Here is a 25038-nt window from a genome sequence, read left to right on the forward strand (position 1 = left end):
TTTGTGCAAGGTGTTACTACATTTCTATTTTTTTTTTTTCTATTATTATGATTTTTTAAGAGGGGAATCTGCCATTTTACAGCAAAAATATACTATAATTACAGTGCTCACATAAGGGATGACTTCCAAAACTGTTAAAACACCTGAATTAACCGGACTTTCCTGAACTTGAATTATTTTTTCACAAGGTGTAACAATGAATTAACTTAAAAAGTTAATTGACCCCTCGGTTAACTCGAGGAAAGTGATAAAATCCAAAGATCTTTCGTTTTTGAATTTTCATACCTACATTGGCTTTGACGGGCTTTTGAGACTACTTTAACATGTTTACATTTAGCAAATGTGATATTATTTCTGATCAAAAATGGTCTTATACCCTTCTTTTATGCTTATTTGAAATGATTTCCATGTGTTTTTTTTTCGGAACTCACAAGAGGTCTGCTAATAATTCAGAAATACAGTTTTGGTTAGTATAACATAATACATATCTTTGTGATACTATTGTTGTTACATTTCCCAAATGTGTCTCCCTACAGTCAAAGATGTTTCTAGATAAACAAGATATTTGAATTAAGTTGATCAAGTTATTAAATTAGATGGTGAAAAATATTAATAATTTAGCAAAAAGTATAAGATTCTATACGCTGTTAAATTGTGCGTTAGTTCCTTTATGGGCCCTCTAATACCATGAAGCTGGAAACACTAATGCATAATTTTTGGTGTTCCGGCTTTTGCTTTTTGATAGAGCTTAAAATATGAGTATCAAAATTGAAAAGGCGACTTTTTATTTTCTACTTTGGATGGACAAACTTTTAAACGTCTTGTCAAAACACAAAAAAGAAGCAGACAACGTGACTAGTGCGTCTGTCAGGGGTTAATATTGATCCTAAGAGTACATGTCAACTATCTATACCAACACTAATGACTGAATTTAAACACTTGCAAATTTACTGGGAGAGGTCCATAATTCAGTATTCCCTTGTGCCTCCATAAAGATATCCTTAGTACATTTTTCTAATGAAATCCGCTGTATATATACATATATATCGGACCAAAGTTAAAATGTACGGAATCCTCCGTATTGGCCCAAGGAACAGTAAATTAAAACCATCATATGATATGGTTCTGTCATGTCTCCAGTTATCAAAATATTTGCTTTATTCTGATATACATACAAAAGCAATGGAATCTATGTCGTTCAAAATGAGTGCGATACTGGGTAGAAGAAAATCGTAGACTCTGCTCAATTCTTGCATTAGCGGTCTAGCAACTTCAACGTACCAAAGCTAGTCAATTCTTACGAAGACCAATTCGGATCGCTATTAAATTGCTAGAGTTAGAAGCAAAATTACAAGGAGCTAGTATACTCTGAGCATTTAATTTATGTATTACTTACCTTTAAGATATTATTTTTTCTCGTCTTTCTGTAAGGATAGAAAGGGTTGTCACTTTCTTAATACATTTGTCTGTCCGTCAACAGAACTTTATTACACCTGTCAGTGGCACAAATACTCTCATGTATAAGCTTTTATATACTTTTTAGGTCACACTTCACTAAAAATAATCAGTTATCAAACATCAAAGGTAGCATGTAGAGTAGTACGACTTTTATCTATTTAGCATTGAAATTGAATCAATCATAATTCATGATTTGCCCATATACATTCAAGGATTATTTACTTCTATTTCATACAACTAAAAAAAATTGACGGGATTTATTTCACACTGTAACTGCAATGCAAAAAATAATAAAATGAAATGACCTTTTCCCGTTGTGCTTCCTGAATTGTGCGACACACCTTATTTAATGAGCGACTCTTTAAGTCGTAACCAATGTAAACCCTTCTGAACCCGTTTTTGGTGTTGTGTGGGAGTTTTTTTTTATTGTGCTTGTAACAGTTATTGTAATCGATTAGGACAATGCCAGAAATGAAAACGTGTAGAAATTATAGAAATGGTAATTTGCATGTTGTGCTACAACGTTCATGTTCTTCCCCGACCATCTTTTTTGCAGAAACTAACGCAACCAGGTAGTCAATGCGTATCTTGGCTTATGTGTTGGAAGTACTTCATAATCAACTACCCCACTAAGGAATAACAAGATTTTTCCCATTTGTGGTTTTACTATTCTATCAGCTCCCTCTGGTAATCCATGATCATCTGTGCGACTCAGTATTTTAACTTCTCCACCATCTCCTGCAACCCAACCAGGATTTAAGTACAACACGACTGTCACACGTCTCTGATTACCATCTGAAGGATCATCTGTGGGGAGAGCATCTCGATGACGCTCGTATCGTGCTCCATTAGGGTGATAGTATGCCAATTGATATTCAGTACGGCCTTGTAAACGAATCATTTTGGAGAGATCATGATATAAAGGACCAGAGATAAATTCCAAAATCCTACTCAAATAAGGTGGTGTATCGACTGTCCCCAGTGCGTTATTTTCGTTGTTTGGGTCCAACCTAAATTTAGTTTTTATTAGCCGTTAGAAATCAACTGTTCCACCATTTATTGCTTACCAAACAATAGCATCATCGCGTGCAGAAACATCTCTAAAAGGGTCGTCTTCTGCTCTGAGGTCTTTAGGCATAACATAAGCGTCTTGTAAAGAAACAGCTTCTTCATGTGCACCTTTCAAGGTATCTAAATCAACGATACCTTCTAGCTCGGTCCAACCTGTTCCATACAATTCCTCAAGAGCTTGTGGTGTTAAGCAATTAAGATCCCAAGTATCACTCTGTCTCTGATACTGTGTCGTATTTAATTCGTGATAGAATAACCTTTGCGCGACTGACAAAGGGTTTTCTTGTTGATCCAAATACCTTAACAGTTCATTCTCTGAAATCTCTTCAACGATTTCCTCTTCCTCATCGTCATACTCTGCTGGGTCATACTCAAAGTCAGAGGGTAAGTCGCTCTTATTGTCGGGAAAGTCTGGTAAGTCGCTCACGTTAGTAGCTGCCATACGGAGAATACGGTCTTCCAAAGAGTGGGTTGTGTTCATATTCGTTAAAAAATATAGATAAAAAAAGAAAGAATTTTTATGTAGCTATTTTTTTTTTTTACAAACAAGGCTGTTTAAAACAAACGGCTGAAATAAAAAAAACTGTGACAGCTATCAATTTAATTCACCTCTTTTACATCACTTTTTGTTCATTCTTACTAGCGTCATTAGTAGAAAAAGATAGCATGGGAAAATAGTATAAAATCAAGTGTGACACAACGGAGAAAAAATAGAAAATCGAGATGCGTTTAGGTACAATAGCAACTGTTATCTCGATCAATTCACATCAAAAAAAAAAAAAAACCTTTCGACATATTTTTTACTGTTGATTGTTTCCTTATTTCTTCACCAATTAAAATTTGTCCGAACCTTTTTTAATTTGCAATCTCTTCAGAATTCTGATAGCGTAACATTGCCCTGAAAGAACAAGTTTGTGCACCAATAAAGATCACGAAGCATAGTTGGAAATGGAACACTCGTGAGAGCATTAATTTACTCTATTTGTCTGTACAAACACATCCGATAAAATAATGTATATTTAGATGTAACCAACAACCTTAACAGGGAAACACAGTACCGCTACTCTCAATAAACTACTTTTTTTAGGCACTAACGAAAAAAAAATCTCAATTTGTCAATTTACTCATCAAAAAGACCGTTTTCTTGGGAGTAGACATTAGTTTAATGGCAGGCAGATAGCTTTTACATATATCTTTTCGAACACTTTTTTACTTGCATAAGTACAGCATAATAAAATCGGGGCTATCTGCCGGATTATACCTTTACAAAAAAAGAAAAAGAAAAATAAGACTTAGCTGTAGACGCGGATTGTGAGCTGCCATTAAAAATAGAATAAAAGAGTAAAATGAATAATAAAAGAATATAGTCAAGGGGAAATACCATTGCCAGCCTTTTTTCAGCCCTGAATTTAAAATGATTACTTTCAATTATACAGTCGAGTGAGCTCGCTTGAATGAAAAAAAAACTGGCACATGCTCGAGTGCAAAAACTCAGTGCGAGCCTTGTCCGAACTGGCGCAAGATCATTACAAGATCGAAAAGTCCGAACTCATACAACGCAAGTAATGGATATAACAATGAATGTTGGAAGCGAATCAGGTAATTAAGCATGGGTTTTCGGTAAGGACAGAATATCAAGTTGTTTAAAGCGAAGATAATGAATATAAAACGATTGTGCTGTTGAAGACCGTGTCTTCATTAAACTGTTGCAGTTTAGTGTTGCATAAAAATTGACTTTTTTCACCGATTAAAGATTATTACCATCTTAAGAAGAAGGCGCTGGGTCTCCTTGGATATTGGAGACAGAACCCACAAATGATTTTAACAACTTGATTACCAAGAGTAACTGCTTGAGACTTTCTACTAACTTCTGCACGGATCGTATGCCTACTAGTATCCGTCCCATCCTCATCATCCTCATCATCATTATCATCGTTGTCCGATTGTAGCGTATCAATTTCGTCGTTACGATTATAATCGAAGTCATCCATGTCACTATGACAGTAAAATTGATCATCCAGAATAAAACATTCGTTCATAGTTATTAGGATGCTATACCGGTGATGATTTTTTGTCTCTCTATAGTTTGGCATGTCGGCTTCATTGGATACCCCTTTTTCAACTTCTGAAGTCTAATCAAATGTCAAAACTAGTTTCTCTACGGGTTGCTGATTCTCATGAGGTACAGCTGCACTTACTGTCTTCTTTACCGAAGTTGTCTTTTTAGAGTTCATTAATTCTGCCTGTAATTGATTTATTCGTCGCCAATCGTTGTGGGAAGCGTCATTTTTGTAGTTTTCTTGCTGAGATTTGCCTTTATATCAGGAAAAGCCATATTAAAACACAAGCCACATAACGGTCACATGTGCCTTCAAAATTTTCGATATAATGAATTCTGAGCTTGGAACACTATTTAACCTTCCTTTTCCTCCTAATAAATATTATGTCTGCCGAATACGAGGGTGCCATCGGTATCGATTTGGGTACTACGTAAATATATCGTTCTTTTAAAAAAATAAAACAGCTTCCTGATAGTTTAGCATTCATGTAAATTTTGACACATTTTTTTTATAAAGCTACTCCTGTGTTGGTGTTTGGGAATCCGAACGTGTCGAAATCATTGCTAACGAGCAAGGTAACCGTACCACCCCTTCTTACGTTGCTTTCTCCGATGCTGAACGTCTTGTCGGTGATGCCGCCAAGAACCAAGCCGCCATGAACCCCAAGAACACCGTTTTCGATGCTAAGCGTCTTATTGGTCGCCGTTTCGATGACCCTGATGTCAAGGCTGATATGAAGAACTGGCCTTTCACCATCATTGATAAGGAAACTGCTCCTTTCATTCAAGTTGAATTCGAGGGTAAGACTGTCTCTTACTCTCCTCAAGGTAAATCGTTATAGATACTACTCAAAAAAAAAAAGCTTTTTATTAAACATACATGTCACATCATAGAAATCTCTTCCATGGTCCTTATCAAGATGAAGGAAATCGCTGAAGCCAAGCTCGGTAAGAAGGTCTCCAAGGCTGTTATCACCGTCCCTGCCTATTTCAACGATAGTAAGTACATAAATTCCTAAATGGATGTAAACAAAAGCAGGATGTGTCTGACAATGACTTCCTTTTTTTTTAATAGGTCAACGTCAAGCAACCAAGGATGCCGGTACCATTTCTGGTCTCGATGTTCTCCGTATCATCAACGAACCTACTGCTGCTGGTAGGATAATTTATTTACACAATTAGAAGACGAACACGACTAACAAAATTAATTTACAGCCATTGCTTACGGTTTGGATGCCAACGACAAGAAGGAACGTAACGTTCTTATTTTCGATTTGGGTGGAGGAACCTTTGATGTTTCCCTCTTGACCATTTCCGGTGGTGTTTTCGCTGTCAAGGCTACTGCTGGTAACACCCATTTGGGTGGTGAAGATTTTGATAACACTCTTGTCAACCATTTCGTCCAAGAAATCCAACGTAAGCACAAGAAGGATATCACTGGTGATGCTCGTGCTCTCCGTCGTCTTCGTTCCGCTTCCGAACGTGCTAAGCGTACTCTTTCTTCTTTGACCCAAACCACTGTCGAAGTCGATTCTCTCTTCGAAGGTGTTGATTTCCAATCCAACATCACCCGTGCCAAGTTCGAGGAAATTAACTCTGCTGCTTTCAACGGTACTGTTGAGCCCGTCGAGCGTGTCCTCAAGGATGCTAAGATCGATAAGAAGAAGGTTGACGAGATTGTCCTCGTTGGTGGTTCTACTCGTATCCCCAAGATTCAAGCTCTTCTTCAAGCTCTCTTTGACGGTAAGGAGTTAAACAAGTCTATCAACCCCGATGAGGCTGTTGCCTATGGTGCTGCTGTCCAAGCTGCTGTCCTTACCAACCAAGCCGGTAACGAGAAGACTCAAGATCTCTTGTTGTTGGATGTTGTCCCCCTCTCCCTCGGTGTTGAGATGCAAGGTGGTATCATGGCTGTTGTCGTTCCCCGTAACTCCCCTATCCCTTGTCAAAAGTCCAAGGTTTTCACCACTGCTTCTGATAACCAAACCACCGTTACCTTCCCTGTTTATGAAGGTGAGCGTTTGATGACCAAGGAAAACAACCTTTTGGGTGAGTTCTCTCTCTCTGGTTTGATCCCTGCTCCTCGTGGTTCTCCTGAGCTCCTCTGTACCTTCGATTTAGATGCCAATGGTATTCTTAAGGTCACTGCTCAAGATAAGACCACCGGTCGTAAGGCTGATGTTACCATCTCCAACTCCACTCGTCTCTCCGCTGCTGATATCGAGCGTATGGTTGAAGATGCTGCTAAGAACGCCGACGCTGATAAGGAGCGTGAGGCTGTTGTCCAAGCCAAGCAAGATCTTGAATCTTACGTTTACCAAGTCGAGAACAACATCTCTGACCCTAACGTCAGCATGAAGCTCCGTCGTGGTGACCGTGAGTCCATTGAGACTGCCCTTGCCGAAGCCATGGAACTTATGGAAATCTCTGCCGATGATGCCGTTGCTGATGAGCTCAAGGCTGCCCAATCCAAGTTGAAGCGTGTCACCACTCGTGCTTTTGCTCACGTTTACTCTCAACGTCGTTAAGTTTCTTAAAGAAATTTAATCGTGTGTTTATATTATGTATAGTAAAATAAAAATAAAAAAGTTGAGAATACTGCTTTCCCATGTTCGTTAAAAAAATGATATCGTTTCGTTAAGTAAACTTGTTTATTTGTCGCTCAAAGCATGTTTTTCGAAACTTTAACAAACTTCTTTTTTGCTTTTTTGATGCAAAAATGTGTCCGTTAAGCTCCTGCATGTTGCAGAGCATCGCACTTTTAATTATTCCATTTTAGAAAATCAAACTTCAAACTTGTCATTAATGATTTTCTAGCTTTTTTTTTTTACATCATATCAACCGTATGATACGAATTTATTAAACGGGCAGTGATTTTTCATTATTTTTAGCACAAATGACGTGAGATGCCCTATCTTTTACTGCGATCAATTGTTTGTTTTTAAACAAACATTGATCCCAGCTGTTAAAAGACGATTTTAAAAGAATCGCTTTTATCACATCCCTATTATTTTTACTTGTAAAAATAAACCTTAATTATACCGATAAACTCCCCTTATCCATGTCGGATTTTATTTACAAATAAGTGCGAACTATTCCTCTTTCTCTCTTGCACTGAAAAAAATAAAAAATACATATCGAAATGAAGAGTTGTACGTCGTTTATATTGGCTGTTGCTGTATTTATATATTCTGTTTACTCGGAGGAAATGGCTCAAGAAGAAACGAACTATCATGGAACAATGTGCGATGAGTGTATTGAAACAGAGAGAAAATGTTTACACTGCTCCATGGTTGACAGTAACGATTCTGTGGCAGGAAAAAAAGCATTAACCGAATGGTACGATCCACATAGACGAATTTACGGATATTCCCACTTACAATCCATGTGAATAAAAAAACGTATTTTTAATTGTTTCGTCAAAAAATAAATAAAGAAAAAAAAGTTTATTAAAAGTAACGTATTAAGTCCAAAAAGATGTATGAATAGATGATGTGAGTTTATATAGAATTTAATCAATGATTTCTTCGTTCTCTTCAATGACCTCTTCAACCCATTCCTCGACGGCTTCAGATTTACCTTCGTCAGTTGCTTGGATCTCCTTGCCCAAAGCCTTACGCTCTTCATCAAGAGCACGCTCAGTAGACTTTCTCCAGGCATACCATTCTTCAACAGCCTTTCTACGCTCAGCGTGAAGTTTAGCAGCGGTGGCATCACCCTTGGCAAGATCATCCTCATCGAACTTCTTGGAGTATTGACGAAGGTTCTTCTTGATCTTCTTCTTTTGTTCAGCAGACAATAAGGAGTCGGGACGAGGACGCCATAACAATTGCTTGAAGTTCTCAATGTTTTGCTTGAATAAGAGTTGACCCTTGAAATCCCAAATACAGAAACCATGGTCAGCGGATTGACGCCACATACTGGAACCAGTAACAACATAACGACCAGTGGGGTCCCATTCAACATCACTGACACCATAGTGGTCTTGAGTAGACAAGAGTTGAACAGTGGATCCAACATCATTCTTATCCTTCTTATCACTGGCAAGAGGTTCAAAGTCAAGATCGTAGAACTCAAGATCAAAGACGGTAGATGAACGCAAAGTAGCCAAGACAATGTTGTGACCCTTAGGGGACCAGAAGAGGTAGTTGCATGTCTTCTTGTCGAGAGTCTTCATCAACTTAAAGCCAGCGTTAGCCTTCTTGGACTTATCAAGGTAGAAGAACTTGACGTCGGTCTTGACAGTAGAAGGAGCAACACCGTGAACAGGAGCAGCACCATAAGCGGGATCACTTGTAGTGATAGTAGCGAAACGCTCTCCATAAGGCTCCCAAGCAAAAGCAAGCATAGGATCCTTCAATTCAATAGTCTCAACAGGAATGTTCTTTTGGTTAACACGGAAGATTTCGATGTTGGCATAAGTAGACTTCTTGGTCTTGGTGTGACGATCGACCTTGACGGCCAAGAAATGACCTTGGTTTTGCCAGTACAACTTACACTCGGAGACGTTGAACAAATTCTTGGTGGCAATGACCTCCTTGGAAGGAATGGTCATCATGCTGACACGGGCAGGTTGATTTCCAACCTCAGGAGTCCAATAAGCAAGGACTTCTTCCTTTTGATAGATCTTGGGGTCAGAAACATCACCCTTGGCAGGAGACCATTCAAAGTCAACGATACCAGGAGTCTTGATACTCTTTTTACCGACCAAACCCATAGCAGGAGCTTCATAAACAGACAATTGTTGACCGGGTGTGATACGAGCAAGATGCTTCTCGTTAGCAGACCACTTGAACATGGGCCAGCGGACAGTCTTTTGTTCTTCGCCGACGGGTTGAACAACAGGGAATGAACGAAGTAAAGAACCAGTCATGATATCCCAAACAACAACTTGGTTTCCTTCATCGTATTCGGTGAAAGGATGGCCACTCTCGGGCAATCTAGCCAAACTAATGGGCTCATTAGACCAAGTGACAAGGTAACGTTCATTAGGAGAGAAATCGATCAATTTGACACCAGGGTGAACGAAACGAACAATCTTGTTCCAAGATGGGCCACCCCAAAGTGCAATACCTTGAGTATGGAATGTGGAGAGGAAGGAACCCTTAGGAGACCATTGAACATATGTTTCGGTCCAGTTCTATCATGCAAACGCACAAACATCAAACAAATTGATTAGTTTACAAAGAAAAATCAAACGAAGCGTAAAACTTACGGTTCTAGAGTAAACGTGCTCGGGAGCATCAGTCTTTCTATTCCAGAAGATAGACACATCATCACCTCTGTACATGACAAATTGATCGCGAGCTTGCAAGTCCATCAAAGCACTCTTCAAATGTTCCTTGGGAGTGTAAGGTTCAATTTGAGGTTCGACATATTCTTCATTCATGTCACTGTATTTCTCGACATCGGTGAACTTGTTGACAAGCAAAGTAACAGTTTTAGATAATTTATGACCATCTAAGTTCTTAACAGCAGCTTGGGCAGATTCAGGTGATTTGAAATCAATGAAAAGATAGCTATTGAAGAAACGCGAATGAATATCATAACTTATACACCACCCAAAAACACTTACCCAGAGCTAGTCTTCTTTCCTTCGTCATTAGGGGTCATAGGCATCCAGATACCATTTTCCTTAATCTCACCAGCACCTTTGGTGAAAAGCTTGGTTAAGACAGTGATAAGCTTCTCTTGTTTAGCTTCATCGACAATGGGGGCACCATCAACAACGACGATGGTATCGAAATCATTCTCGGAATCAATTTCGTACTTTTCATAAATATCGTCAAAGTTGATATCTTCTTCACACTCAGGAAGGTTTTTGAAATCGAGACTAGACATCTATTCTGCAAATGTTTCTAATTAAATTTAAAGGTGATTCAATTATTGGAGCCCAAAAAAACTCTTTTTTTCATAAAAATAGTGACTTCTGACTCCACTAAACACAGATTTGAATGTGGCTTATACCATACATAAAATCATGATACATCATTGCTTCAAAATACCACGGACCGGATTTGCTAATGATATGAAGGTGCGTACATAATATTACGTTGAGGATCACTCATAATCAACTATCAAAACGCAAACATGGAATTAGAACAGTCGGATACTTTGTATGTATTCAATGGTTCAGGTTTCGTGCTGTGTCGTCACCATTCACGATATGAAATCAGTTACATGAGGGACAAATGCACAGGTGGCCTCAAAAAGGAGACATAACCATTATTTAAAAATTATAGTTATCAGGACTGTCCAGGACATTTGTGACATTTTAAACAAAATTTACATAACTGTAATGTCCATGAGCCTTTATTATTTTTATTTTTTTAAACATCAGTTTTAGCGATTCTCTGCTGGCTTTTGAGCTAGAAATTCTAATAAATCAAAACTCACCATATCTTCAAAGTGTGCTCAATAAGAATTGGATAGGAAAAAAAGGAATTCAAGAAGAGACCTTTAAGTTACAATTTCACTGGTAAAGTTCAAAAAGATATTCTATAAACATGTGCAAATATTATCTTCAATCAAATGTAAAGATTGTGATGAATATCGTCTTATAAAATAGGTCGTCAATGTAAGCATCATAATTTTAAAGCAGCACATAGTGCATTTTAAACAATAGTATGTCTGCAACTACTTGATTAGTTGGTTTCACAAAAACAATAAGAGGAAAAACGAGATGTGTACATAATAAAAAGAAGGTAGAGTATAATAGAACGGATGAGGAGCATAGTCCAAACTAGTGACCTGTGCTCCCAGGCTGTCACTAAATTGGTCGCGACACTTCTATGTCAAATGACTAACAGTATCTAGTTTTTGAAAAAAGAAGATCCAAACACAAATTTTCCTTTTTATGATTGCACAAGTATAAATTTGGAGCAGCTTTTCAAAGAGACTTCATATAACATAAAGATAAAGCTCCCGAAGCCAATAGTTTTGAATAATGCGTCATAGTTGAATGTATCGACAATATATACGAATGGTGTTATTGAGTTCTTTGATACAAGTCTAAAGCATATATTTTTAACAACGCTATGGATTTTTGTGTATTTTTGAAGTTAATTTTAATTTAAACTAATTTTTTTTAAAAAATCTTCGACATCATGACAAGTGAAGAAGTGTACGGTACTTTCTTTTCGTTATAGACCCTAATCGAAGACAAGTTTTTGGTTCAGCCTAGATAGTGACGGCGATAGCTCCCATCAAATAAGACGATGTTCTCCAAAAGAGTACTATAAATTAACAAGCTCCAAATGACACATAAATATAGACAAATATTTAAAGAGAATAGACAATTATTCTCAATGATCCCACTCCAAGACAGCTTTACTTTTCAATATTTACAGAATATATGACCTCATCTAGGTAGAATACTAGCTTTTAATCATTCCCCAACTGCTGAAAGACGGTTCTACCAATACCTAGATATGCGTTAAAAGTGCAAGAGAAGAAATGGCCAGCATTCTAGCAAGTGTTGGCAGGAAGTTAGAACATAAAAGCAAGAGAAATATTTAAAAAAAGAATAGACAAAAACTCGAAGAGAAAAACAGTGGATTCTTCTCCAACACTTCTTTTGATAACACCAGTGATATCATTAGGCGATGATATGCTTACTAAGAACCAAAACATGATCAAAACTCATCCAATCAATGGAAATAACCGTTTCCGGTTATTTTGACAACCTTGAAAAAAAAAAAAGGTTGTTTTGATACTTCTCCAAATCAAACATGGTTTATCTCTAATAAGAGTGGACTGTTAAATTAAAAGAAAACCCCTATCGTCCAAATTTAGAGTAAAAACTGTACATAGATGCATTTATTAAAATACGAATAATTTTTGGAAGGTAATTCTAATTTTTGGGATTGTGGGAGTTTATCGTGTCTCAAACTTATGCTTTTCTAGCAGCACGTCTAGCGCGAACACCTTCACGAAGCACATCTAATGTCTTGACGGTATCATCCCAGTTGATACATGCATCTGTAATAGATTGACCATAAGTCAAACGATGAGGGCCTTCAGTAGGAATATCTTGACGACCTTCAACCAAGTTAGATTCAATCATGACACCAACAATGTTATCACCAGTAGTCTTGGGCTCAGCTAATTGGTCAGCCTGTAAAAAATTAAGATTAGATATCCTACCAAGTAAGTCCTTAATTTAACTTACAATAGATTGTGCAACAATAGGTTGACGGTTATGGTCCTTGGAAGAATTACCGTGACTGCAATCAACCATAACAACGGGTGCCAACTTGACCTTTTGGAGTTCTCCGGCTGTCTTTTTAATAGCTTCAGCATCAAAGTTGGTACCACTCTTACCACCACGAAGGATAACGTGACAGGCGTCGTTACCTTCAGTTTGAACAATAGCAGACAAACCTTGTTTAGTGACGGACAAAAAATGATGACCGTTGCTAGCAGCTCTAATAGCATCATAAGCAACACCGTTAGAACCATCAGTACCTATTAAAAGATGATTTTTTTGTAAGCTTCCCATTGGCTAATGTAGATCTAATAACTGATTGTACCACCTACCATTTTTGAATCCGACAGGGCAAGATAAACCAGAAGCTAACTCTCTGTGAATTTGAGATTCGGTTGTTCTGGCACCAATAGCACCCCAAGAAACAAGATCACCAGTGTATTGAGGAGAAATCTATGAGTCTATGTCAGTAAATATGCACTGATTGCTTTCGTGTTGAAAATTAGAAAACTTACGGTATCTAAGAACTCACAACCAGTGGGAATACCCATTTCGTTCTACAATCAAGGAAAATCTGTCAGTTTTTTTTTCTCCAGTTAATCACATGCTACTTACAAGATCCAACAATAATTGACGGCCAATACGGAGACCCTTGTTAATTTCGTAACTGGGTAAAGGAAGTGTCAGTATGATAGCTCCTTTTAAATTCTAATAAGTGGACTCGCTTACCTGTTGTTCATGAAAGGATCGTTGATCAAACCCTTCCAGCCAACGGTAGTTCTGGGTTTTTCAAAGTAAACACGCATGATAATCAAAAGATCATCCTTGGCAGTTTCATTATATTCAATCAAAAGCTTGGCTACGTTTGGAAGAAGACATTAGCAAAAGAAAATAAAAATATATACAGCGGTGGAACTTACCGTATTCAAGAGCAGCCTTAACATCATGAATGGAGCAAGGACCAACAACGACCAAAAGACGATCATCAGCACCCTTGATGACATTCTCAGCGGCCTTTCTACCTTCAAGAATGGTTTGGGCAGCCTTTAAAGTAAGAGGAATATCTTCCATGAGGATTTGAGGAGGGATAAGAGGCTTGATACCCTTGATACGCTTGTCATCAAGCTCATTTAAAGCTACGTTATCCGTAGTGATTTGTTAATGACATTGCTATTTAAATGACAACGTATGTCTTGCTAAAATAAGCCTACCTTCAGTAATAATTGTACGTGTGTTATGAGACATTAGAGAAGGGGGATTTTTCTTTTTGAAAAAAAATGGGATTGAGAAAGAAATGCAGAAAAATTATCTGACTCACAATTTGTTAACCCTCTTATAAGCTTTTTGTTTGGCCAATAAAATTATACTGGCACAACATTGACCAATGCCGGATGTACAAAAAAAAACATTTTATGCGCTAGTTTTAAAAAAAAGTTGAGAAAGACAATCCGTGATAAATCAAGGATGAAGGCTTAAATATTTTTAAGTGGATTTATCAACATATTCCGGGGTATAGGGTTACGATAAGATAACAAGTAATTTTATGTGAAGTCAACATTTGTTTGCTTTGTGTTGTACACTATAATATGACTAATAATGACTTTTTTCTTTTTTTTTATTTAAAAACGGAGCTTCGGCTTACATTAAAAAAATGAGTTAACAAAACCCTTAAGACCGGTATCAAAGTTTGTATCAGTTGCTATAAATCGACGTTTTATACTAATAAAAAAAAAATTAAACCCTGAATAGGGAAGCGTTCATGTACACATAAAGTGATTCAGCCTTGAACATTTGGCCGAAAATTAAGTCATTGATCGATACGTCATATTCTGACCTTTTTCACTTGATTTCAAAAGCCACTTTGTTTGAATTCCGTCCAATAGTATTATTTTTCTGCTCTGAATTAAACCGTCAAAAAGCAAGCCATGTCGACCTCGTTCTCAACTATTATCTTTAGTGTACTCACAATTTTTGATGACGACCAGATTTTTTGCTGCTGTCTAAACGCCATATTTATAACTAGTCACTGTTACACTAAAGTTCTTAAGGGTTTGGCATCGGGACTTCATTAGTCGATCATCCGTGACACTGGGTGACTCTTTACAATGAACGCTAGTTTATTGAATTACCTAAGAGCAGTCGCATGTTTCTATTCAGGAAGGCGCTTTTTAAGCTATATTTACACATACATTTCTCTTTTCATCAAGACGATTAGCATTGGCTCTATAGGTATCTGGTAATCTAAGACACCGAGGAAGAAAAAAAAGGGTTACCCTCACTAAGAAACTACCATAGAGGCTGCATTTGATTAAGCATGTGCGTTACAGTTGAATTTACTTCAGAATAGCTAGCACGGCAACGCACTTATATTCTTCAGTGAGTATAGAACGGTAAAACATTACTACGACCAAAAAAAAAAAAAAAAATCATTTCACAACGCGAAGCTGTGGCCCCAAATGACCCTGTATCCAAAAGAGGGCCAACGAAAGAACTGCGTTCATTGATACTTATCTCGATATATATTGGAAGACCTCTGGTCTCGGTCCACCAGAATTTTTATATGGTCAGCAAGTATCTCTAATTGAAGGTGTCATGATCTTTACAGCTCATAGTGATTTAGTGTTCAGATGCGTTTGTATAACCATTTGAGTCCTGCGGGTAAGCGTTTATATGTGCCAAATAAAAGCTGAAATAATATCGCTAATAGATGACATGAAGGCTTAATTAATACATTAAGACAATCTGAAATCTACAGAGAAATGACCGTACCGACAACAAAATTTGAGTAACCTTCAGCTACGAAGTTACTTCGTACTTTTGTATTATACTGAAAATAGTTGAACATGTGAGGTCTTTCTATGAACTTGTTGTTATTTCTTCATGTAGAATTACTGTGTTTGAAGTGTTTCTAATTACATCGTTCTTGGACTTCATGCTACATGGGTATTACTTCCAAAATAATGTATCAAAATATTTCTGGTCTTCGATCAACAACTCGTCAAGACAGGATAGCACTTACGTAAAGCAATTAATCTAGATTCTGGTGTCCTTAAGCATCTACTGTTTTCAAAAAAAAAAACACCTGAAAGCAGATACGCAACTCATTTTACCGTCTCTGTCGAAAAAAACAGTAATTTTTACAGGAGATTACTTCAAAAATTATTGGAGTATGTGTTACAATAAATCTTGGAAAACGGGATTTGTTATTCTGTGTAAAAATTTAACAGCAAACAATTAAATCGAAAATCATATACCGTCGAATTCGTACACCTGTAAAACCTGTTCCAGTATTAGCCGCTGTAAGCATTTCAATAGATTACAATTTCTTAAATAGAGGTGTGTTTTAATAGCATCATGCTAACAGGTCTAATATGACGAGTCTTATTCAAAACCACTTTGGCATCTTCCGAACCAACCATCGTATTACTCACCCCTTGCGGCTTTCTGCATATTTTAGAAGACCGCAACAAAACGAGGAACTAAATTTACAGACGAAATGAAAAATATGGTATTGATGCGGCTTATGTCATAGGCAAATATTTTGCCTATAGTAAAGCTTTTAAGTCATAGTATAGGGGCGTAAATTCTGTTGGATGCTTTAAAAACCTAATTAATAGGCCTACTTGATTGACTAATATAAAATAAGCCAGCGTTAGCCTTTCTGTAAACTTAGAAGTTTTGAAACGTTTTGAATTATAAATAACCCATGCCCTCGTGGACGAAGAGTAAATTCTCGTGTTATTAGACATGTTTTCCTAAGTATATTGATCTTACTTGTTAACTGCTTTTGGCTCTTATCACAAATCTACAAATTAAGATTGAAGAGCAATATACCCAAATGGAGTAGTTTCTGGCTTATGAAATTGAGATATGGCTGCTTTTAAGTATGATTGTTATTTTTCGTTCAGTTCGTGCCGAAAATAATATTACTCCAAGAATCGGACGTGGGGAAGATCTTCAGGAACAACGCAGAAGAGCAAGATCATAGATTAAATTATCGCGATTGCAACTAAAACAAGATGGTGATCTTAGCATCCATTCCTGCAGAAACAACTTATTATCTAATAATCACACATCATGAATAAATGATCTGATATTAAAACCAGCCTTTGTAGACCTAAAGATCAATCTCTAGTTTTATCTTTCAGTTTTTTTCTGGGATACAATGAATGTATATTAGTTTGCAAGATTGTCCTCCTTTTAAATTTCTATTTCCTAACAAGGGATTACAACATAACCAAACTAATACTAGAATGTTTGACAACCAAAAATCTTCCGGGTCCGTTATGACTACCAATGATTATAAACGGATTATCCTTCTCATTTTATATAACTCTCTTTAAATTATTCACTTTAGCTGAATTATACAAGAAGGTTATTTATGCACTTTGAGTAATACACGGAGGGGGGGTTGGAGAACATCATCCAGCGTTGAGACAGGATTTGAGAAAGTTATATTGTAGATAACCTTAAATTACACAGACATAACCTAAAACACAATGCAATTGTTTTTATCAAAGAGTGGTTATTTATTGTTTTGTGTGCCCACCAAAAACTTTTTGCACGGCTGGCCACCTATCAGGCATGCTGACCAAAAGCTCTTTATAAAACATTGTAGTTGGTTTCTGCTGTTCCTCATAAAAGACAGCCTCTAACAGCCTGGGATTGTGACATAGACGGCTTCGCTTACATACTTGATTTTCCAACAGGTATTACTTTTTTTTTATTGGGCCTAGATTTAGACTTTAAACTGAACAGTAGTTAAAGTCCTTGATACTGATCTTTCCTTTCCGACATTTTGTGTATATCTTATTATGGCAGGAAGCATCATCTTCTTAAAATATAAAGTACTGCTAATAAATGACTATTAGTTTAGAGGGGATCTAACAAACAAAGATCATGGGGAGCTATTCTTCTCCTTCGATCATGATCAAAGGGGGTTTTCGAAAGTGATTTAGAAGCTTTTTGAAACTCTTTGCATTACTATTCAAGTATACAATGGACCGTGTTATCATTTAAGTCAAGTTCTTTAACACTTTTGTATGGCGTAATATCAGGATGCATGCACATAATGCAAAGTCTACGAGTGAAGATGTCAACATGTTTCCTCTTTTAACGGTTTTATTATTGAAAGTGTTATGTTATACTCGTCCGATAAAATTAATATATTATCTGGTAGAGTAAAAAAAAAGTCTTTTTTTTTTTGTATGAATTATGTACACTTTAAAACTTATTACACGTGTCTAGTAAACTTCTGTTTGAAAACTATTATAATTTTGTCTGATTCTTTTTGACATTGATTTGAATATTTTTGTACTGCTGTCCAAAAATATCAAAGTTTGTCTGAAACTTCTTATTCTGTCAGAAAGCGATTGATAGTTTCTTGATAGAGTTTAGGGCTCAGCCGAAAAAGGAGCGGGATACGAAACGAAGGTCTCACAAACAGCGTTTTCTTGGTGTAAAATAGAAACATGGAAGTTTTAAAGAATGATGCTGAATTGGATTATCTCTAACAGTGTGACTGTTTAGCAACAGACGAAGATGCCTCACTTTTCTGAGTTTCCTCACTTTTTCCCTTTTATTTCCTTTTCTCTTCTTTAATAGAAATAGAAGGGACAACATTCATTACATCATGTCTTCACCGAATAATTCAAATGGGGGACTCCAAAGATCACTTTCTAGTCATCTACAACGACTCAATATCCGTACGCCGGATTCTTCAGCACCAAGTTCACCTGATATTTCCGAGAAAGATATTGGTTAGTATATTGTTAATTGGGTAACGATGATGATTATTAACTAGTACATAAAAGGACGTAAACTGACAACAAGCAGTAGCAATAACCCAACAAAGCAATCGTCATCATCATTTTTATCCAGAACCCTTTCATCGAAACGTGATAGAGCTGATTCAGTGGGACGCAATAGACCATCGCCACCACTTCCACCACCTATTACACATAAAGAGAGCGATCATAGCGACGATTCAAGTAGTAGTACACCACAATTATCCCCATTAAAAGACCTACCACCAAGCAGTGCGTTCGGAAAGGCAAGAGATAGATCCACATTTAAGGGAGTCATTGATAAATTTGTGGGCAGTTTTAATGGTAACAATATTGACAAAAATAAGAAGTAAAAAAATCTTGTGTTTATTAATTATCCCTACACCGTACCTAGACTTGCTAAATAAAGACAAACAATCGAATGATCAAGAAAAAGAAATGGAAATTTCTGGTCCATACAACGCCAAACATGTTACACATGTTGGTTTTGATGCCAGTACTGGCGAGTTTACTGGATTACCTCAAGAATGGCAAACATTATTACAGCACAGTGGTATTTCAAAAGTGGAACAATATCAAAACCCGCAAGCTGTCTTGGATGCTATTGGTTTCTACCAAGAAAATCGTGATCACGATGAATTAGTGTATCATAAAATGGAAAAGGCACACGCTTTAACAGATGAAGATCAGATAGAACTTAATGAAGATGAAACAAAGGTTCGTTGTATTTTTTCTATCTTTTATTCCCATATACTCATTATAAAAATAGAAACAGGAAAGATTAGATGAGCAATGTAAGTTATATTGAACGTATGACAAAGGAATATTCTAAAAATATTCAATTATAGTGTATCACCAACACCTTCAGCAACAGCAGCAACAGCAACAGTATCAACAATATCAACAAAGACAACTTCAATTACAACAAGAACATAAATTAAGACTGGATCAAGAACGGCTTTCCCCTTCTTCCCATGCTGCCAGAGATTACGATATAAAAAGAAAACTGAGCTCGAAACAACGTGATAACAAACCCAAACCGCAGTTACAGCAGCAGAATTCATTGACAGGATCACCCGGAACCGTAAAACAACGTGTTAAAGAGAGAAAGCATACAATGAAAGATGCTGAAGTTATTGCAAAATTAAGAACTATATGTACTGAATCTGATCCTAGTCTCGTCTACAGAAACATGCGAAAGATTGGACAAGGGTAAGAGTGATTATTTCATTTTGTACATATTTTGTTCTCTGATCGTCCTGTATTACCTAGAGCCTCTGGAGGTGTATATACCGCATATTCTGATCACTGTGATTTTCCTGTTGCCATTAAACAAATGAACCTTGAACAACAGCCCAAGAAGGAGTTAATTATTAATGAGATTTTAGTCATGAAGGAGTCTAAACAAAAAAACATTGTCAATTTTATCGATTCTTACTTATGGCGTGGAGATTTATGGGTCATCATGGAATACATGGAGGGTGGGAGTCTTACAGACGTTGTAACCAATAACATGATGATGGAAGGTCAAATTGCTGCCGTTTGTCATGAAGTTCTGGAAGGTCTCCAACACTTACATTCCAAGGGTGTTATTCATCGTGATATCAAGAGTGATAATATTTTGTTAAGTTTGTATGGTGATATCAAATTAAGTAAGTAGACCGGACACAGGGAAGCAATTAATAGCACAAATCTAATTCAAAAAGTGTAGCCGATTTCGGTTTCTGTGCTCAATTAAATGAGATGCAATCTAAGCGTACAACAATGGTTGGGACACCATATTGGATGGCCCCTGAAGTAGTTACTCGTAAGGAATATGGTCCCAAGGTAGATATATGGTCTCTTGGTATTATGGCAATTGAGATGGTTGAAGGTGAACCACCTTACCTTAACGAAAACCCTCTTCGTGCACTGTATTTAATTGCTAACAACGGTACCCCTAAGCTTCAGAACCCTGAAGCGCTTTCACCGGTATTCCGTGACTTTTTGGCAAAATGTCTAGAGGTTGACGTAGATGCTAGACCTTCCGCTGCAGACATGCTGAACCACCCATTTTTGAGATTAGCCGATCCTTTACCATCCCTTGCCCCTCTTATCAGAGCTGCTCGTGATGCTGTTAAAAGAGAAGAATAAATATTTTTTTTATAACAAAAGACTCGATGCTACAATATTACTGTGTTCTTGATTTGAAGTTCGGAAGGAGGTAAAAAATAAATGACAGAATAAAAAAAATCTTAGACAAGGCTTGTAAGTCATCGATTCCGATGAGTTCCAATGCGTCTATCTTCTGCAGCAACTGTCCTCCAAGCAGCCTTAAATATGAATATTTAAGTATCCGAGGAAAAACAAAGATTTATGTCAATTTGATTCTAAATACTTGATCGGCACTCCTCAATTGGAAGTTGTGAAAGCATGTCCCAGAGTTTTTAAACTCGACTTTTGGTCCAATCAACACATCGAGAGTGATGAACGTGTATTACTTATTTATAACAATATAATAGCTTTGTGAGTGCCGTGCTTTACTAAAGTACTAATGATGTTTCGAAATCGCCTACGTAGTATTCTATTAATTTCGAGGAAAGTTCAATAATACAGCATGTAGCTTAAATGATGCCTTGTGAGACTGCATGCGCTAATGACATAAGCTATTTTGAAGTAAGCAATGACACCAACAAGTGAATGTTATCAGAAATCATGCTAAATGTCCGATTACTTGTGTGATCTACTTTAGTTCCTGTTAAGCTTTTAAGCGCAAAAACACTCCATATTCGAAAAGGCGGTACCGATAAAGCTGTTATTGTTGATTTCCTTGTCCACAACAAGTACTAGGCTTACTAATTCTAGAGACAAATAGATAGACAAACATCCCACACATTCTTAACGGCGTTGGTGTTTATTTTCCATAACAAGGTTTGGAAATTAGAACAACGTATCAACTGAGGATTTGTGTAGAAAGAGCTCATAAAAATACACCTTTAAATACATTATGAACTGTCAATGCAGAATATGAAAACGTTAAAATTCATAGGATACATCCTTTGATAGCCTTTGTCTGGAATTTTTTTTTATTCTATTTGTACAGATATATATATATATATATATATATTACGTTAGTCTGAATCATTTTTTTACTGCTGTCTGAAATATTATTTTTTGTATGAAAACTGCTGTCTGAAATATATTTTTGTTCATCTGAAAACATTTTTATGTATCTGTAATAATAATTTTTAGCTCCAAATATGGACTCCGGTTTTTTCTCACCTAGACCTCTTTTTCCCAATGTCAATAATCAAAACAAAGTGTCCTTCGCTGTCCGATGTAAGAATACTTAGATAAGGAATGTGTCAAATATAGGCTAATTTACACTGAAAAAAGCTGTCGCAATCTATTGGGCCCATTGACGGTACAGATTCAAAGAGAGTATGGATCGCTTTAGTCATTACCTTTGTTGCAAAAATTAACACCGTTTTATTTTAATTTATAGGCACTTAAGCCCTTATGTGACAATATATTTGATGTCCAAAGAAGTGAATTGGTTGAAGTGTTAGAGCGCTTACGTATAGCCTTCTGGAGCGATGAGGATTCTTTACCTATTCCCATGGCAATCTTGCCGCCAACTTTACAGGAAGCGCCAGCCCCACAGACACAACCTTCGACGCCACAAAACTTCAAGCGTGTATTTTCAGAACACGATGAAGATTCATCATATCAAAATACTATGATGGAACCAAAGTCAGCTGAACGAAAACGCATGAGGTTATGTGGTAAAGTATCCCCATAATATGTATCCGTATATACATATATAGGAAGGTTAATATACAATATATTAATTTTATATCTTGTCTGTTATAGAAGACGAACGATTATCAAAGAAATCGTCTGTCATACCACCATCACCTAAATCATTACCGTCATTTTCATCGCTGTGGCCGTTAAAGAAATCAATAATAAGACAGATAAAAACATCCAACAAATACAACGAACCACACTTACTAAAAGTGTTAACGGATTTGTATCAATCCAAATCAACTGAACAGAATAATCACCTGGCTTTATATTTGATCCCTGTTGCAAAAGCGATGCGAAGGGATACAATTACTAAAGTATTGGAACAATGGCAAAAACCTAGAGATTAATACTCGAAATTTTTTCAAGCTAGTAAAACAAAGTCCATGACATCGTCCTATTAAGTTGTATGAAGGCAATATTAAAACAATTTCTAGGTAGTCAACTGATATTTAATGAAATATATTAAAGAACACGTTATTTATAAAGAATGAAAACACACGCGCAGAGAAAAATACTCACTCTGCCAAACATGGACGTCTCTTGTTTTCCAAAAAGTTTGAGGTAGGTACCTACATATGCTTACCTAGTTAAAAAGGTCCGGCCTACATTGGTTTATGTGATGAACCTCTCTTAGTGTATAACGAAGATAGTTATCCATCCCCCTCCCCTCCCTCCTGTGGATACCAAAAGACGGACTGTATTAAGTTAATTTTGCAATTCTCATTCCATATACTCTAGGTGCTGTGTCACGAGTCGTGATAAAAATATTTCATTCAAAAGTTTTTAAACCTCCTTCAAGAATTACTATCATACTAAAAGAGACCATAAATTTGGCGCGAGAGACATGTCTGGGGGGACAATCACTCGGAAAATTGAGTCACCGGATCGACTGGCTTGTCGGTATTTATTTGATAAGTCATACCTTTTAAACGAAATGATGTTAGTATCTGTACAATTATATGTGTTTGCCGTCGCCATACTTATGTGTATTATAAAAGGTACGCCTAAATGGCGGAAGCGGCTGAGCATCGATCGAGACTATGGAAGAAAAACCAATTAACCCAATGTTTTTTGCACCGTTTTGATCACGGTTAATGGTTGTTGATTTTGAGGAGATTCTTCTTGGGCACTTCGAGTTGTTGCAAACTACTGCCCCTTTGAGCCTTTTGATTTTGCCGTTTCTCCTGACAAGTTGCTTACTTGTGCAAGAAAAACATGAGCTGCATGTTACTGTTGACTTGTACTCGTCAACCACCGCAAAACTGTCCAGTTCTACACTTTTTAGTTGTGTTATAAAAGGGTCTAAGCTTCTTCTAGTATGACCCTTTATGTAAGTCGAAACACCAGACCAGTTTCCCAGAAATGATATGACGCTACGGTTTTTACCAGAGTTACCTAAAAGTCGGAACAGTTTCTGCCTATATGAGGAATGCAGATGCTGGTAATATCTTTTCAGACGAATACTCCTAGTGACTTGACGCTGGTTTAGATACGACGGTGTAAGCTCCTTTTTGTTTTTAATTTTTCTTTGTCTCTGTATCATGTGCTTGGTGTCTAGTATAGCGCTATTTACTCCCTTTGCCGTCAGTTCAAAGGTCACTTCATTTTCGACATCATGGTCACAATTTTCCAGACTTTCCAGTGCGCTATACCTATTAATACTTTGAAACATAGAAGAAGATTTGGTTGCACTGATTGAAGCAGTTGTTACAACACCTGGATCTAAGCCTTGAATAATTGCTTGGCCTGATATGATGCTATTTTGTGATTTTTCAGAAAGACATATACCAGCTGTTGGGGTTGGTTCATTCTGATTATGTATCCCTTTGTTTAAGCAATACATTTCTGAGCTCTTGGTCTTAATTGATTTATTCAAAGAAAGAAGTTGACTGTATATTGCGTTACATTCCTTGCGGCTAGTCTTCAAGTTTCGATAGAGGTCTGAATCACAAGTCATTGTACCTAACTTTTGGTTTTTTCTAAAGGTCTGGCCAAGATCCATTCTAGTATTTTCTATCTCACGAACGTTTTTACTCAAACGGACTTGCAATGCTTTTTCTTCTTTGATTTCTTTGTGAAGACGTTCGACCTTCAGTTTCCTATTTTCGGTATTACTATCCAAAGAGGTAAAACTACTTGTAGAAGTAACGTGTGGCACTTCTTCCGTTTGCAAGTTTTTATACCCAAGAAAGTTTAAGCTGTACTTATGACAAAACTTAAATGAATACATTCACCCTGAAACTTTTTACCGGTCTAAACATATTTTGGACCGATACCGCCGGTATCGGTGCAATTTTTAGAAATTACAGATACCGGCGGTCTTTTTTAAAGATTGCACCGATACCGATTTTTAAAAAAAATGAAAATCACTGCAAAATCGAGTTTTGTAGTTTAATAAACATATATTACGATACCTATATAACTTATATGATTAAAAGAAAATTTATTAAGTTAATACGGTGACCGCAACAGGGGGTCAAAAAGTGTATCTTGTTCATTACGCGTTTGGTGTTACACGATTAGGCTTTTTTTGTATCGTGCTTTCAATTGACTTACGCTTTTTTTTTTTTTTTTTTTTTTTTTTTCACTTCTTCGCTAGTTTTAACGGACGAATAACTATCAAAACATATTCACTTTTTAAATGTCTCTATGACAAAGTATTGACATTT

The 25038-nt window shown here is 36.8% G+C and overlaps 7 protein-coding genes across 7 annotated transcripts; 3 read left to right on the top strand and 4 right to left on the bottom strand.

The window, feature by feature from the left end:
* Positions 1–2017: 2017 nt before the first annotated feature.
* Positions 2018–3010, bottom strand: EV154DRAFT_566644 (uncharacterized protein; the record flags this gene model as incomplete). Its single annotated transcript, XM_051605969.1, has 2 exons — positions 2018–2468; positions 2526–3010. 2 exons carry the CDS (start codon positions 3008–3010, stop codon positions 2018–2020), a joined length of 936 nt encoding a protein of 311 aa, XP_051454579.1.
* Positions 3011–4948: 1938 nt separating this feature from the next.
* On the top strand, positions 4949–7217 carry EV154DRAFT_320396 (heat shock 70 kDa protein 2). The gene is made up of 5 exons (XM_051594948.1): positions 4949–5019; positions 5106–5416; positions 5483–5587; positions 5664–5744; positions 5804–7217. The coding sequence occupies exons 1-5, from the start codon at positions 4973–4975 to the stop codon at positions 7114–7116; spliced, it is 1857 nt and encodes a 618-aa protein (XP_051454580.1). The 5' UTR covers positions 4949–4972; the 3' UTR covers positions 7117–7217.
* Positions 7218–7997: 780 nt separating this feature from the next.
* On the bottom strand, positions 7998–10481 carry EV154DRAFT_545056 (eukaryotic translation initiation factor eIF2A-domain-containing protein). The gene is made up of 3 exons (XM_051604635.1): positions 10164–10481; positions 9804–10107; positions 7998–9728 (listed from the first exon to the last, which is right to left on the bottom strand). Exons 1-3 carry the CDS (start codon positions 10427–10429, stop codon positions 8100–8102), a joined length of 2199 nt encoding a protein of 732 aa, XP_051454581.1. The 5' UTR covers positions 10430–10481; the 3' UTR covers positions 7998–8099.
* A 1896-nt stretch (positions 10482–12377) lies between these two features.
* Positions 12378–14089, bottom strand: EV154DRAFT_518513 (3-deoxy-7-phosphoheptulonate synthase). The gene is made up of 8 exons (XM_051602630.1): positions 14006–14089; positions 13715–13930; positions 13524–13653; positions 13410–13461; positions 13310–13351; positions 13127–13247; positions 12759–13054; positions 12378–12704 (listed from the first exon to the last, which is right to left on the bottom strand). Exons 1-8 carry the CDS (start codon positions 14037–14039, stop codon positions 12480–12482), a joined length of 1116 nt encoding a protein of 371 aa, XP_051454582.1. The 5' UTR covers positions 14040–14089; the 3' UTR covers positions 12378–12479.
* Positions 14090–18426: 4337 nt separating this feature from the next.
* On the top strand, positions 18427–20822 carry EV154DRAFT_594488 (protein kinase; the record flags this gene model as incomplete). Its single annotated transcript, XM_051606972.1, has 7 exons — positions 18427–18553; positions 18608–18904; positions 18975–19297; positions 19350–19374; positions 19429–19792; positions 19853–20232; positions 20292–20822. 7 exons carry the CDS (start codon positions 18427–18429, stop codon positions 20711–20713), a joined length of 1938 nt encoding a protein of 645 aa, XP_051454583.1. The 3' UTR covers positions 20714–20822.
* Positions 20823–21753: 931 nt separating this feature from the next.
* Positions 21754–22904, top strand: EV154DRAFT_518519 (uncharacterized protein). Its single transcript, XM_051602631.1, has 4 exons — positions 21754–21898; positions 21956–22000; positions 22065–22344; positions 22433–22904. Exons 1-4 carry the CDS (start codon positions 21860–21862, stop codon positions 22714–22716), a joined length of 648 nt encoding a protein of 215 aa, XP_051454584.1. The 5' UTR covers positions 21754–21859; the 3' UTR covers positions 22717–22904.
* A 420-nt stretch (positions 22905–23324) lies between these two features.
* On the bottom strand, positions 23325–24711 carry EV154DRAFT_594501 (uncharacterized protein; the record flags this gene model as incomplete). The annotated part of the gene is made up of 1 exon (XM_051606973.1): positions 23325–24711. The coding sequence occupies exon 1, from the start codon at positions 24597–24599 to the stop codon at positions 23325–23327; it is 1275 nt and encodes a 424-aa protein (XP_051454585.1). The 5' UTR covers positions 24600–24711.
* Between the last annotated feature and the right edge of the window lie 327 nt (positions 24712–25038).

The sequence above is a fragment of the Mucor mucedo genome, assembly GCF_025094135.1.
Source record: "Mucor mucedo strain NRRL 3635 chromosome Unknown EV154scaffold_90, whole genome shotgun sequence".
Lineage (NCBI taxonomy): Eukaryota > Fungi > Mucoromycota > Mucoromycetes > Mucorales > Mucoraceae > Mucor > Mucor mucedo.